The following is a 16,900-nucleotide window of genomic DNA, read 5'->3' as shown; positions in this document are numbered from 1 at the left end:
TAAGATATTAAAAAAAATGAAAAGTAAGTAAAAAAGGAGGTGGCAATAGAAGAGCAGTACCCTAAACCTAATGAATTAGATGCACTGCTCCTAGCCGGATGACCACCGTAAGGTATCGGCCGCCACCCAGCGCCGCCGCGGCGGTCTCTGTTTTTTGAGCCTCGACTAGATCTTCCGCCGCCGCCGCCTCCCCTTCCTCCGCCGCCGGAGCTTCCACTGCCACCTTTAGAGACTGCTGAGGTTAGGAGAAGACAAATTATAGACAGCAATAGGAGAATTTTGAATAACTTCTTCATTAGCCAAAAATGAATTTTATTGAATTTGAAAAAATTTAGATCCTAAGTTGATGGTGGGTTAATATTATATATTTATAGATAATAGGTGGCAAAATAATAGAAGTGCTCCAATTTTTTGGAATTAATTTGGCCCAAGTCTTTTACGTATTAAAACGATGCAAGTAATGGTTAGGATTAAAAAATCAAATTGAACCGCGATTCGAATTAAATCGATTAAAAAAATTGATATTTGATTTGATTTGGTTAGGTTTGGTTTAAATTTTGAAAAATCAATACTATTTGGTTTGTTTTTGGTTTTACTAAAAAATAACTGCAAAAATAATCAAATCGAACCGATAAATTATATATAAAATTTTTATAATTATTTACATACCATTCATGAATAAAATATAAATATTTTGTTAAATTTTAAGTAACATAAGTCTTTAACTTTATCATTTTTCCAAGCCCAACAGTTAAATTTTAATCTATTTGTTACAAGGAAAAATCACCCCATATACACATTTAAGAGTCAATATCATAAGTCCAAGTCCATCAAAATTCATTACTTTAGTCTTTACCTACCATACATTTCATAAGATAGTTACACATTCTCTTAAATGAATCACTTTGTTCGTGTAATGATAACTTTAATATTGTTTAATTGCTTAATTGAACCGACAATAGCTTTTCAGTGGATTGTTCATATACTAGGTGTTTGTGTCTATCAAGATACGTATGTCCTCAAAAATTTCTTACTTTCAAACTGAAAAAATCAGAAAAACTAAACCAAATCGAACCAAACCGTTAATAACCAAATCGATGGTTATTTTTTCGTTTGGTTTGGTTTGGTTTTAGATATTTAAAAAACCGACTAGATTGGTTTGATTTTGGTTTTAACCAATAATCGATCCAAATCGAACCACAAACACCCCTAACTATATGTATATTAAAGAGGCATAATTAGAGGTGTCAGGTTTGAGTCCTGATTAGGGTGAAATTTGTTGGAGTTTTATCATGATTTTCTTATTAAATTTATTTTTAAATTTTTCCTTAAAAAATATTAAAGCATTATCATAATTGATTTTTTTTTTCTAAAACAAAAATATAATTATCTTCCATATTTGGCTCCAACCGTGAGTGGCCCATACAGAAATGCTCAAACCTTGCTTCACCTACCCGAGTAAAAATCCCAATTTTGAATATGCACACCTAGACATATAACTTTTTTTTTTATCGTGGTAGTTGAACACTCTAACTTATAAAATTATTACGTAGATATTTCTAAAATTTATGTATCACGTCAACATTGAATATCATAGAATACACTAAATACAAATTGAAGTGTTTAAATACCAATTGAGATCAAGTTAAAATGTTTAAATGTTTACTCTCAAATACTTGGTGTTACACGTTACACAATTGAGATTTTTTTGGAAAAACATAAATGAGCCATAAAATTCAAAATAATTACATGTTCATACCACAATCCAAAGTAATTCAAGAAATATACATTCTTTCAAAAAAAATTACAGCACATACCCCCATTCATTAAGATTGATAATTTTCGTTAAACTGATACTATATCAGTATCATATACTATATATATTGGTATCATTTTGACTGATAATTTCGTTTAATTAATATATATATATATATATATAAGGGTTCTTGTTCAGAAATTACTCATTAGTCAATTATACTATAAGAGTATATGTATATTGTTGTGGTATCATTGAAGTTTCTTGTTCAGAAATTACTCATTAGTTAATGATACTACAAGAGTGTATATATATTTTTATGGTATTATTAAGATTTCTTGTTTACACCCTACTCATTAGTCAATGATACTATAATAGTATATGCATATTGATATCATAACAATATGTATATATTCTTATAATATCATTGACTAATGAACTATTTTGAACAAGAAATCTTAATGATACCAATATAGTATATAGATACTTATTTAGTATCAATTAAGCGAAATTTCAACCTAAGTGATACAAATACAATATATGATACTGATTTAGTATCAATTAAACGACATTAGTTGGAGATATATAGTATAATTATCTAGTGGGCTATGAATATAAATGGATATATGTGTTTATAATTATTTTACTTTTATGAAGTAATTACTTGGTTTCCCCAATTTTTTTAAAATAGCTAATCAATCAAACGAAAAGATGACAAGAATACAAATTCAAGACTACATGGGGAGCACTAAAATAAGCATAGCATCCAGTCATAATATAAATTAAGGGGTCGTTTGATTTCCACTCTAAATTATTTCGAAATTATAATTCTAAGATTATAATGGTTCAACTAATTTATTATATTTGAGATATGCTATAATATAATATCAAATTTAATAGGATACGATATGATATCCAGAATTAAGTCTAATACTTTGTTAACCAAACAAACCCCTTAAAATTATCATTTCATAAAGTTTTGACATATTTCAGTTGGACTTTCTATTTTAAAATATATTTTTGTTATGGGTTCAAGTTTGAAATTTTATCGTAGCACATTTGATTATTGAAGTTCAATTTTTTAAATGATTTATACTTGTTTAATGAAATTTTAACATATATATATTAAAGTCTGAGCCAAAACTTTTGCATTTATACAAATGAACCCATCAGAAAATTACAATTCTATAAATAGGTGGAGGAAAGGGATTCAGTTGAATCTCCCTATCGGAAAATTATAATATAAATAGGCAAATATGACTTTCGATTATATATAAACAGTTGAATCCCGTTATCGAAAGAAATATTCTAGTATGTAACGAGAAAGAAGGTTCAAAAGCTTTCCTTAACTTAAACAGAGTTATACAACAACCACAACATGTCAGTGTAGTCCCACAAGTGAGGTCTCATATAAATATTCGTACACACACCAAGTTAGTTAGAAGAAGTTGTGTCCACCCCAGACATCTGCAAAGTCCTCCTTTGTTATTCTAATACGGAAGAACTAAAAGACTGATCCATTCGGTACCATGGGCAGGCAGCTTTTGCTGTTTGCAAAGAATGATAAACATAACATACCACCTTCAAATATCAATCTAGATAAACTTGAGCATGTCAGCTATAGAATTGGTATAGTATTCTGGTTTAACTTCTTTAGATAAATCTTCATAATTTGATTCATTTGTTACACCTGCAAATCATAGAAGCAAGCAGAGGCGAATCTAGGATTTTTCGAACATGGGTGCACCAAGTAAAATGTATTGAAGTGAGAATTGATCCTTAATCCTCAAGGTCAAAAGCTCAACATTTAACCATGTGGACCGTTTAGACTTCTTGTAGTACGGGTGCAAGAATATAATATTATACAAAATCTTAAAAAATATACATATAAAATATCTAATTTTACGAAGAGACCACGGGTGCGATTGCCCTTTTTTTTGGCTCTAAATTCGCCACTGGAAGCAAGGACGATTTCTTGTTTAGCGTAGCTATTATTGGAAATTGAATCGACTACTTTAAAACAAGTCGAGAAAAGGGTCAACTTTGCTCTTGTACTATCCGCAATTGTTCAACTTTGCCCTCCGTTTGAATTCTGGTCTAATATTATTACCTTTGTCGCTAGGAAAAAGTCTTGTTTTTGGTCCTGACCTCTAACTGAAGCTCCAACATGGATATGTGGAGTTCATTCATTTCATGTTGGAGCTCCGTTAAAGGCAAGGGCAAGTACAAGACGATTTGCTAATGAGAAGGGCATGGAATTGACCAAAAAGTGTAACAGATTGCAAAACTGAACAATTTCGGATAGTACTAGAGCAAATTTGGACCTTTTCCAAAATAAACGAGGAAATGGAGAGGATTCGTATACCTGAAAATACAAGGAGAGTTCTACACCCGGCATTCTGTCCAAATAGAATATCGGTGTCCAATCTGTCACCCACCATGCACATCCTGGATGTAGTGATGTTATACCTGTTGAATGAGAAATGGCACCAATATTAAGTTTTCATAAGAATTATGCAACTCTGGAACTACCATGACGTTTACTCATTATGCTAGTGCCTTTTCAAACGTATCGTTCATAACTAGCTTTCTCATTTAGGTTGGTATGCTAAGCTGCATATAACTTTCTTACTTCTGCAATAGAAAGTCCATCAGAAAGGTCGATGGCTTCCCAACTGTAATAGGCTCTTTTTGGGTTGTTCCGCATATTGCAGCAACCATACATCCTGCACCTACACACACAAGCAAAAAGATCATCAGTAAAGTAGCAAGCTTTTGCAGAATACTCAAATGTAAAATCAATCTTTATTGGTCGCGATGAAAAGGCACTAAAGGTGATATTTACCAGGCCACTCTTGAAGATCAGTTAAATGTCCCACTGCATCACGGATGGTCGCGTTAAAAAGGCAACCAGGATTCTCACGGATGCAAAGAGTTCCATACCTACCCACAGCCACCAACAATGTCATTTCAAGGATCAGTTTAGCAGTTAGCAAAGATGCCAGATATGAATAACTTGTCTTTCAGCTTTACTTGAAGTACATCCGTGAAAATATGTTTTCCGATTTTTAGAAATTATTAGGAAACAGCATTCTTTCATACATTTAGTTTAACAAACTCCCTCGATGACAAAAGACTATTCTCTAAGTGAAGCTACAATTCAAGTTCATCAAAAAGGTAGGCCTTATAAGAGATGATACATACTGTAGCTTATAAAAGTTGATATATTGGTCAAGTCCAACGATAACAGCTCCAACCTGAAAATAAAGATAGCATAACAAGTCACACTAGACTATGCTCCAACATGACCTCAATGTGGAGTGCTTTTTGGGAAATAAATGAAGACGTAAATCAAGCTGCAAAATAAAATTTTGGGCAATGGAAAGAATTTGCATTCAGCTGCACACAACCCAACATCTCCAATTACGATGAAACTAGGTGAATGAGAAAATTGGATATCTACTGAAATCCAAAAAAGAAACAAGCAGACTAATCAAGTTTTAGGTTATGAGATAGGAATGACAAGACTATATCCCTCACTATAAAAAATACGACATGCTTTCCTATGCAAACAACAAACTCACAGAATCTCATATTTTGACACATGTAGAAAGTGTCTTTAAGTAAAATGGAAAAACATTAACACATTGGCAACACAATACTACATCATCCTGAGGGTCTCAACTTTGCCACTTACTGGTGATGCTACGTGTAGGTTATTTGTGTTAACTAAAGGCGCTGGACTCTTCCAGTGTATATTTGGAGATTTGGCTTTAAAAAACTGAAAGTCAATAAAAAGTTTCAGCTCATAAATCACAATGACTTTCCAGGTTTATTTCCAAAGTTTCAGCTCATAAATGACAATGACTTTTGGCTGTTCTGCATTTGCGTATGAAAGTAACAACTTTGTTGAGGGCATATGCATCTCGATATACACAAATACACACCTAGTACATGAACCACCTACACGAAAACTTATAACTTTTGGTTGTTCTGCATTTGCATCTCAATTCACATTTATGTACACCCAGAATCGTGGATAGCCATGCTCACAAGAAAGCAGAACAAAGGTAAAACCAAATTTAAGTTAGCGTTTGGCCATAGATTTTGGATCAAATTTTGAAGATTTATCTTCAAATATTTGTTTGGCTATGACATTTGATTAGATTTTATCTTCAAATATTTTCAAGTTCCCAAACCAGTTTTTGCGACTTCCACTCACAAAACATCAAATTTTTTCCAAGTACAATGCATGTCCAAACACAACTTCAAGTTCCGAAAATCACAACTTCAAAAGATATATTAACTCTGTATATGCATCCGCCACGGAACAGATAAATATCAATTTTATCTAATTATAGCAGAACAAATTTGCCTTCAAAAGATAAAACTATTGAGTTTAGGAACAAAACAAGTCCAAGTAGATAGTGTTTCCAACAAACCCCAAGTCCCCATTAACCTTCCTCTTGTATCCCTTTATCAGAGAATTCACAAAACACAGAACCAGAAAAGGAAAAAAGGAATATAAAAAAGAAAGGACAAGAAATACATGAGAGCGAAGCAAGTCGAGTGTCTCGGGGACTCCATCAATCAATATCTCCCCCTTCCAAATCACACCTACAAAAGGGTAAGAAGAAAATTCCTAAAAATGAAGAAAACAAAAATCTTTTACAAAAATCACATGACATAACAACAACAACAATATACCCGGTGTAATCCTACAAGTGTATGCAACCTTACCCCTATCTTGAGTGGCAGAGAGATAGTTTACGATAGACCCTCGAGATAAAATCACTTTATATAACAACAACAACAACATATCCAGTGTAATCACACAAGTGCGGTCAAGGATGGGTAGAGTGTATGCAGACTTTTGGTGGGTTGATTTCTCAAATGGTCACTCAACTAATTGGCTATTATCTCAGAAAGGAAACCTTTCATCATGATTCCAATTTTCTTCAACAAAGAAACTAACTTCATGAGATAATAAATATTAGTTGAGTGATAATTTGATAAATGAACTCGACTTTACCCCAGCCGTGGGAGTTAGAGAGGTCGTTTCCAATAAATTCTCAGGACAAAATTACTTGATATAACATCAACAAGATATATGGTGTAATCACATAAGTGGGCTCTAGGTGTGTAGAGTATATTAGGGTTGCGTATCGGTCGGTTCAGTTTGGTTTTGAAGTATATGGTTTGACTTATTGGTTATCAGTTTGTAGAGATGCTAAACCGTTATAGAACCATTAAGATATTGGCTTATCGATTATTGGTTTATTGGTTATTGAGTGTTATTAGATCGGTTATCGGTTTAACCGTTAAGATTTAACACAAAAATAAATTAATGAAAATCACTTAGAAACAAGGTGACAAATCAAATTAATCATGTACATAAGTTAACAAGTTGCATCTTGCTCAAAAGCGAACACTTTTACATTGTAGAATAACCAAGATTTTGAGATAGCCAAAAATAAAATTAGGAAACTAAACTCTAAGTCAGACTTTATATGCAAAATGGTATAAATATAATTATTTAATTTACTATCGGGTTATCGGTTAACCCATGAAGAAAAAACCTCAAACTGTTAAGAACCGAAAACCCGATAACAAAAAAATCAAAACCGTTATCTAAACTGCTAAACAAATAACCCATTACTGATAAACCAATAACTTTTTTTCGATTCGGGTTATCGATTTCGGTTCAATTTTGAACAGCCCTAGAGTATATGCAGACTTCACAAGGTTGATTTCATGGTCACTAAACTAATTAGCTATTTTCTCAAAAAGCTACCTTTTATTTTCAATTTTCTTCAATAAAGAAATTAACTTTTTGAAACAATAACTATTAGTAAAGTGACAATATGAGAAATCAACTCAACTTTACCCCTACTTTGGGTATAACAACAACAAATTCAACGTAATCACATAATTGGAGTCTGGGGTGGCTAGAGTGTATGCAAACTTCAACCGAATTGATTTCTCAGATGGTCACTCAACTAATTAGCTATTATCTCAAAAAGCCATCTTTCTTCTAAATTTCAATTTTTCAACAAAGAAATTAACTTTCTAAGGTAATAACTATTAGAGGGTGTTTGAACTATTTAAAAGTTGGTCAAACCTACTTTTAAATTAGTTTTTGACTTTTGAAAGTTTTTGACAAATATAAAAAATAACTTAAAATAAGTTAGGAAGTGTTTGACAAGGTCAAAAATGACTTATAATAAGTCAAAAACCAAAAGTAGGTTTCTCCTACTTTTTATACCTACTTTTTATTTTTTTTGACTTAAAAGTCATTTCAGTTTAACTTTTTATTTTTGACTTAACAATTACTTTTTTTAAGTCAATCTAAACGGACTCTTAGTACAGTAACAATCTTAGAAATCATTTTTATGTGTTAAAATTAATTTAGCTAAAATTAAGGGGGTTTATTCATAATTTAGTTATAGTATAAGGGTGTAAATGACAATACTATCAATAATAGTATATTAGTGTAATCAAGTGGAGGGTTGGAGAGAGTAGTGTGTATGTAGTTTTATCCTTACGTCATGAAGATAGATATGTTGAGAAAATTTTAGATATAGCAAAATAAAAATCATATTAGCGCTCTATAACTACAGTTTTGTTATTTGCGCGTCATAGCAAATTATGTTTGCTATGGAGCATCTGATTTGTATAAATCGCAGGCAGACATCTCGTTTGTATAAAAGCGCAATGATTGTATATGTATATCGGTTAGATAACTGTATATATGTAACTGCTATGTATATGTATCAATGATTGTGTTTGTATATCTGCATAAAATTTGAATTTGTATACAATTGAATCGAAATAAAACATTTGTACATCAAATTTCTCTCTCTCACTTTATACAACACAAATTATACATGTAATTTGTATAATTTGTGTTTGTATAAAGCGAGAAAGAGAGAAAGACAAAAGAGAACTGGGAAGGGAAAGATCTGTATTTGTATAATTATAAGTGTATAAGACAAAAATATATGTATTTGTATTTGTATATACAGTTCTCTCTCGTTTTATACAAACACAAACACAATTTATACATTTGTGTTTGTATAAAGTGAGAGAGACGAACGAGATTCCAGAGTGGCGAGCGAGATTCTTTGAATGACAAAGTGTTTGCTATGAATTAGAATTAAATGAAATTGTAGCAATAACATTTATTTTGAATTAATAGTTTGCTATAATGCACAAATTTTCCTATGTTGTTTTCGATAGACCTCGGTGCTCAGGTAAAGCATATCAAAATTAAGTATGGAAAAAAAATATAGTAATGAAGAAGTTAAAAATAAATAAGAAGAGAACAATAGAAACAATAAATAATGTGATAATCAAAGAAAAAAAATAATAATATGATAATAAATTTGAAGAATAAGATATTAGTATAAGTTGTTAGTATAGGAGCAGAAGTGATTGATCTTAAAACACGATCTATACTAATGCCTTAATCTTAATCGTTAAGATCTCAGTCATTAAGTTTGTTTGTTTTCGAGATCTGAATCTTAATCATTCAAATCTTAGTTATTAAGTGTGTTTGTTTTTCTTATTTTGCAACTATTTAATGGGTCAGAATGATTAGAATCTTAACAAAGTCTTAATATCATTAAGATGTCTATTTAATATTTTCTATAAAGATCAGAGTTAACTGTTACTCTATCTACTTTCGCTCATAATTATCACCACCTACCATCCAGGCTACTATAATCACCACCCTCAGCCCAACCATAATCAATACTATTCAGTGGCGGATCCATAATTTAGAGTCCGTGGGTGTCAAATAGACTTATTGATTAAATTAATTTTATATTTGATTAAATTATTCGTCTTTTCGATATAAATTAATTTTAGTTCTCTAATTTTTCTTAAAAGAACGTGTGCAACAATTTCCTTTTTCTTAAAAAAAACGTCTGCAGCAAATTTCTCAAAAAAATAGGTACAAATGGGATTCGAACGCGCAACATGAGCCTTCTAAAGTTGCCCTCCTACCGTGGCATCACAAGCCAATTTTGTTCTCTGGGTGGCACGCTTTATATAAATATAAATATTATATATATATACCTATGTATATATAGAGTTTCCGTCGAAGTTCGGGGGTGGCGTGGCACCCCCACGCCCCTTAATAGATCCGCCCCTGATACTATTATCATCAATCACCAAAATCAATTGTTATCACCATATGTCATTATTTACAATCATAATCACCAACCATTATTACATTCATTAATCACTACAATAATTATCACAATGAGTTAACATTATAAATCACTAATCGTCATCACCATTCACCATCGTCATTGGTTATTAATATTATTCACTGCTAACTATCAGCCATCACCAACAACAACCACAGTTAATCACTATTACTGACCACTATATTATATGATACTACTCATAATCACTATCATCCCAAATTGACACTCACAATAACCATCGTTAGTCATCACCACTATCAACTGTCATATAAAAATATTTTATTGCTATAATATTTGATCAATTTAGTTTTTTTTTTTAAACAAAAAATTATACATTCAGATGTTGATAAACCTTTTAAGTCTTAACTATTTAGTGTTCACATGTTAATGTAACATCTTATTATTCAGATATATATTCAGATTTAAACTTCTAAATCTTAATTAACATTTTAATATTTAGATGTCCATTCAAATTAAAACATCTTGATCTTAATAAAAATAAATAAAGTCTAAATTATAATATAAAGGTTTTAGTATAATTAACCCAAATTATTATTCTAAGCAGTTTTGTATTTATGTGAATACAATATGAGTCACAGGGCATTCCAATGTTTGTTAAAAAATCTATTGAGTAGTAAAAATGGAATAGCCTAACAAAACAATAAAAAGTAAACACATTTATTAGTGTTTGGTTACCAAACTAATTGTTGATTGTACATTAACAATTTAGGCCCATTGACGTCAAAGATTAACTAGTTTACTGATCTGACTAATTCAAATTCATAGCAAGTAAACTTAATAAAAAGTAAGTTCTTTTTATTAAGATTTTTTTTGTTCTTATATCTCAAATTCAAAAATATTAATTAAAAATGAAGCCACATTCTTTTGAAGATGAACTTTAAGTTTGAATAAGTTATATTCATAAGTTTTTCAATAGATTTTTTTAAAAAAAAATTACAAGAACTTCTCCATTTAAATAAGTTAAATGCATATTCATTTAAATATTTTTTTAAATATCATATTTTATATGTCTATACACCTAACTTATTTTGAAATGAAGAAAGTAGGATCTAAATTTTAAAAAAAGGAGAGTTGCCCTTTGCATCAAATCAATGAAGTGGACCTTGTAGGACATTGTACCGGTATTTGATACAAATGTAACCGACACAATTATTTTCTTTACGGAAAAAGTAAAAAATGTCCTTAAATTATGTAAAAGGAATAAAAATGCCCTCCGTTTATAGTTTGGCTCAAAAATGCCCTTACCGTTAATACTTTGGTTCGAAAATGCCCTTAAACTATATGAAAGGAACAAAAATGTCATCTGTTTGTAGTTTGGTCCAAAATGCCCTTGTCGTCAATATTTTGGTCCAAAAATGCCCTTATTGTTATTTAATGGGTCAAAAATGCTCATTTTTCAAATAAATATATTATTGTTTTTTTAACACATTCTTTTTCTAATAATGTTTTTTATTTTAAATTAGCAAATGTTTATCCTGCTTCAATTCAGGAAAAAAAAATGAAAATATTTCTTATTTTTTATCGTTATATAAATATAAATTAATGATGGATATACTATAATCTTATATATGACATATATTATATGTCCAAATGGTACATGAAGTTATTCTATTTTAATTGATATAATGAGATTAAGAAGAAAAAAAATATTTCCTACATTTTTATTTGTTAAAGTGATTTTAGAAGAAAGAAAACAAGAATAGTGTTCTTTAATAATATTTTAATTAGGAAGAAGGTGTGTTTAAAAAGAAAAAAATATATATTTATTCGGAAAAGGGCATTTTTGACCCATTTTGTAACTATAGGGGCATTTCTGGACCAAAGTATTGACGGTAAAGGCATTTTTGAACCAAACTATAAACGGGGGGCATTTTTGTTCCTTTCACATAGTTTAAGGGCATTTTTGACCCTTTTCCCTTTTTTTTATTTAGCTGGTTTTAAATTATTTATCGTAACTTTTAAAATCGTTGCTTCAAATTATTTATCATATTAAAAAATTAAAATAAAATTAATTATTTTTTAATTTTATTCTTAAATGATAATTATTTTTAAAAAAATACACACACGATTCATAAATAAAATAAATATTAAAAAAATGAGATTAATATCTTAAGAGATAAATTTAATGTTTATTTTTAGAGACACATAAAAGGAAAATAATACAAATTATTACTCCATTTGTCTCTAATTACTTGTCCACTTTTGAATTGACACACTTATTAAGAAAACAATGATTGACATAGCGAATTTATCATTTTCCCCTTATTAATTATGAAGTAGATGAATTAAAAACTTAAGATTTTCAAGAAGTTCTACATTTTTTAAAATAATTAATTGAGGATATAATAGGTAAAAAAAATTATGAAAATGAACAAATAATTAAGGACAACCAAAAAAAAATGGATAAATAATTAAGGACATGGGAGTATAATTAGTCCAAGCTTCTTGAAATACGTGTTAAGAGCGACTAAATATTCCCAACTCCTGTGACTAGTACTAGTACTAGTACTAATATTCAAGAAATTAATGAAAGCTTTTATATTAAATATCTCTTATTCCGTATTTACTTGTGCATTACTAACACTATAAGTAAAATTTGAAATTATTAAATATGAATGTATAAAAAATCAAATATTTATGATATATGAATGTCAATGTAGATTACTATAATCTAATAAATCTCAAATATGAAAACAAAATAACAAAATATCGAACAATAGTGTTTAAAAAACGAAAAATTCAAAATATATAAAAAAGGGAAATCTCACAAAATATTTGGTGAATATGAAAACAAACTCATAAACAATCGCATAATACTGTTTAAAAGACGAAAAATTTGAAATACAAAATACTTAATGAATATGAAAACAAAATCACAAGAAATCTCACAAAATACTTGTTGACTCGAATTTACCTTTATCAATGGGTGAAAAATCTTTTGAATTAATTGTGAGATTTCTTGAACAAAGTGTAAAAAATTCGAAGAATTAATTTTCATGAACAAGGAAAGGAGATAACAATTGTGAAAAAGGGACGAGAGAGAAAGAAGTGATTTGGGGTTAAACCCATAAAGAGGGGTAAAAGGGTAATGAAGGTTTTTTTTTTTGTTTTTTTACGGATGGTGGAGTAAAAAATGGTGGCCTGATTTGAGAAATAAAAGGAAAGGAAATTAATTATATAAGGATACAATTTATTTTCTAAAATATTGACATTTTTTAATAATTATTTTAAAGTGTAGATGTATTTAATAATTATCCTAGGGATTATGACTAGTTTGCTAAGTTTCCCATATTATACTCCTTTCGTTTTAATTTATGTAAATTTACTTGACTGAATATAAAATTTTAATTAAAAAAGATGACAAAATATTTAATTTTTATTTTTACTTGTCCATTTTGGATCCTTTTATTAAAAACAAATAATTAAAAACAGTAGGTTTACTTTTAATTAAATTCACGAGATTGATAATTATTGTTTACTTCAACTTTTCAGTCATAATTATACAGTTTTATATTATCTTTTTGCTCATATATTGCTTTTCTCTCTTTTATTTTTTTATTCAATCAAATCAAATTATTAATTGTAATATTCTCTCAGTTGTTTAATATTGTTTTCATACGAATATATTTTCTTCTATTGTGACCAAATTTTATTTTATTTTTGAAATTTTAAAATTATTTAGGTTATTTTTTTGGCAAAATATTTTAATTTGTTATGATATGACTTAAATAACCATTTGAATCTAGAAAATTTAATAAAGTAATTAAAAACTTACATATTATACAGATTTTCATATAACTTTAGTGTTAAGTCTTATACAATATGTTGATATTATATTACACCTCAATATATACCATATAATATATCAAATTTGTCTAAAAAAATGTATGTACCGTATGATATATCAATATTGTATTGTTTTAATTTAAAAAATGAAATGAAAAGAGGTTTTAAGAGTCGCTACTTAATTTTTAAAGAAAAACTATGAAAACCAATTTTTCAAAAGATTAAACAGGAAATCAATTGAAAAGCTTATCGAAGGGGTTCATAGTTCATATTAACGTTTTAGGAAGGATTTGAAAGTATCTAAAACGTCCGCTAACTCGCGGTTATCCAATAATAAACTTATTTGGCTAATTATTATTTGAGGAACTTTCACATATAACCACTCAAAAATAGCCTAATTACTCTCCATAGTTATAGTTTGATAATTACAATTCGTAGCTACATGTTATAGGGATGAGAGAGGCGAGCAAGACTGGGAGAGAGAGGAGAAAGGCGAGCGAGAGAGGGAAAAGAGTGGGAGAGAGGTGAATTGTATATGTATATCGGTTAGATAATTGTATATTATCGGTTAGATAATTGTATATTATACATATGTACGTATTTGTATATATGGCAAGCGAGATTGGGAGAGGGAGGAGAGCGAGATTCGGAGAGGAAGGATAGAGGCGAGCAAAAGAGGGCAGAGAGTGAGAGAGAGGTGAATTGTATATGTATATCGGTTAGATAATTGTATATATAAATATGTATTTGTATATTCTGGCGAATTATACATATACAAACGTGGCTAATTATACAAGCTCGAAATCAACCCACGTAATTAATGTATAATGTTAGTCGCGAGTGGTAATTATAGCAAACTATAACTATGATGAGTAATTAAGTAGTATAAGTTTGTTTAACCGCACAATTTTCCCTTATTATTAAAAAATAGACATGCTTGATTAGTTTAGAATTAGACAAACTTAAGACTTAAAATCATTTCTTAGGGGGAGAAAAGGAAATATGAAGATATTATTAAGTAAAATTTCAAAGCACTTTAAGTAAGAAAATAAACACTTATCCAAATTTTAGGAAAAATATAAGCAGTCAAAAATGGTAATCTTTTGGGGAATTGATTTAGGAGAAAACCTTGAAAATAAATAAACACACTAGCATGCAAAATCAATTAAATAATAAAAGAGAGAAGATGTAGGCCCAAGTCCAATTTCTGTCCATCTGGACCGGTACATAGACCTAAATTCAATTTTGGACTTTTGGCTCATTTGCATCTGTCCTAAAGAAACTAAAGTGCCCAAAATATATGACTTTTGGGCCCAACTCCCTATACTAAACTAATATGGCAATCTGATTTTTTCATTGGGCTCTAAGCCCAATCTTCACCAGTCTTAGCCTAGCAAGATAATAAAAATTAAAATAACAAGGGATATTAGGCCCAAAATAACAAAATACAACTCAGAGGAAGGATGGGCTTTTTGGCCCAAATATGTCCCAATACACATTATATACACTTAGGGGTCGTTTGGTAGAGTGTATAAGAATAATGTTGAATATGATGTATTAGTAATGCAAGCATTAGTAATGCAAGCATTAGTAATGCAAGCATTAGTTATGCTTGCATTATTTCTTATATATTGTTTGGTTTGATATATTGGAAATAACAAGCCTTGTATAAAGACTATTAAAAAAATATTTGTTTACAAAAATACCCCCCACATTCTTTTACAAAAATAATAATAATAATAATAATAATTATTATTATTATTATTATTAGAGGGTAGTTTTGTCATTAGTTAATTAATGCATGCATTAAATTAAAACCATTGCATTGCTAATACCTAGAAATTCATGGTATTAGCAATACACACCTTAATACACAATAGAGTGTATAACTAATGCAAGCATTAGTTATACATAGGTTGGAAAAAAGTACCAAATAAGGTACTAGTAATACACACTGCTAATGCATGCGTTATTTTTCCTAATACACTCTACCAAACGACCCCTTAGTGTATATTGTTGTATATCTTGTATATCGGCTCCAATTCCTGTATTGGTTCTTCCGAACACCCACATTTTCTGTTTAACGTCCCTGCACCTTCTGGTCCATTATTGCGGTTGACTCGATAAGGGGAAAGTTGAATTTAGGCCTTCATGGTCCAATCGAGATGCATGGGAAGAGGAGACAAGAATCCATAATAGACTCATGTGGTGTTCATGCCAAACAAAGAAAATAACATATTAGCATATGATGGAGGAAATTGAGGAGAACAACTGACAGGTACATCAATCAAGTAAGAAAAATGAATTGAATCAGGAAACTATTACTTCGTTCTCAGGCCATTAGTTTCTGATTAATGAATTGGGCCCAAAACAGATGCTAAACACAATGAAGAAAGATCACATTTGACTAAGGAATTTGCAGTTTTGGACAATAGATAATGGACATCATTTCCAAATAATGTGCATCAAAATATCAACACCTAACTTCTTACAACCCCATTTTAAAAGCATCATTAACCGAATATGTATTAAGTAAAGACATCTTTTAGAACAAGATATTTAAGTAAAGACATACACGAATGAGCAAGAAAACGACCTAATGGTTCTTCAAGAGTTGGGCTGAACCGGGTCGAGTGAGAGGAAAAGGGGCTGACTGGGAGAAAATTGTTGTATGCTGATTTATTGGCCCAAAAGTGGGCTGTCTGCTTTGGAAAGATTGGAATTGGTGTTTGAGAAAAGGCCCAAATTTGATCTTAAATTTGGTCCAATAAAGAGTAAAAGTATTGGTTATATTTGAATTTGGAAAACAACCAAATAGATTACAAACTCGGCCAATTGAATTAAGAATTTAACCAAATAAGAGAACTTCGGCCAAATTTTAAACAAGATGGATTTAAACAAAGATTAATTAATGAGTTTCTTACTTTTTAGTTAATTAACGTAATAATTAACTAAAAAGTAAAATCTTTTTGGGATGATTTTCACATATTAATAAAATATGCCAACTAGTAACTATCAATGTAATTATACAAAAATATATTTATTATTTTAAAACTTATAAAGTGATAGACTAAAATTCTTTAAAAACTTGAAAAATATTTGAAGTTTTTATAAAGCTAACTAT

The 16,900-nt window shown here is 29.7% G+C and overlaps 1 protein-coding gene across 4 annotated transcripts in view; it reads right to left on the bottom strand.

Annotated features, from left to right (window-relative positions):
* Positions 1-3,202: 3,202 nt before the first annotated feature.
* LOC125818801 (phosphoglycolate phosphatase 2) overlaps positions 3,203-16,900 on the bottom strand; it is a 105,296-nt gene continuing 91,598 nt past the window's right edge. For 2 of the 4 annotated variants that reach the window (XM_049498317.1, XM_049498318.1), the window contains 5 exons: positions 4,961-5,013; positions 4,602-4,699; positions 4,389-4,488; positions 4,122-4,225; positions 3,203-3,446 (listed from right to left, as the gene is read on the bottom strand). In XM_049498317.1, the coding sequence (XP_049354274.1) occupies positions 3,352-3,446; positions 4,122-4,225; positions 4,389-4,488; positions 4,602-4,699; positions 4,961-5,013 (450 nt within the window). In that variant the 3' untranslated portion in view covers positions 3,203-3,351. The remainder of the gene's footprint in view (positions 3,447-4,121; positions 4,226-4,388; positions 4,489-4,601; positions 4,700-4,960; positions 5,014-16,900) is intronic. The other 2 variants (XM_049498314.1, XM_049498316.1) reach the window with 2 other exon arrangements.

Source organism: Solanum verrucosum, unplaced genomic scaffold, assembly GCF_900185275.1.
Source record: "Solanum verrucosum unplaced genomic scaffold, falcon-dt-bn FXZP01000252.1, whole genome shotgun sequence".
Classification (NCBI taxonomy): Eukaryota; Viridiplantae; Streptophyta; class Magnoliopsida; order Solanales; family Solanaceae; genus Solanum; species Solanum verrucosum.
The sequence above is the reverse complement of the archived record's forward strand: the minus strand, read 5'-3'. Positions and strand labels throughout refer to the sequence as shown.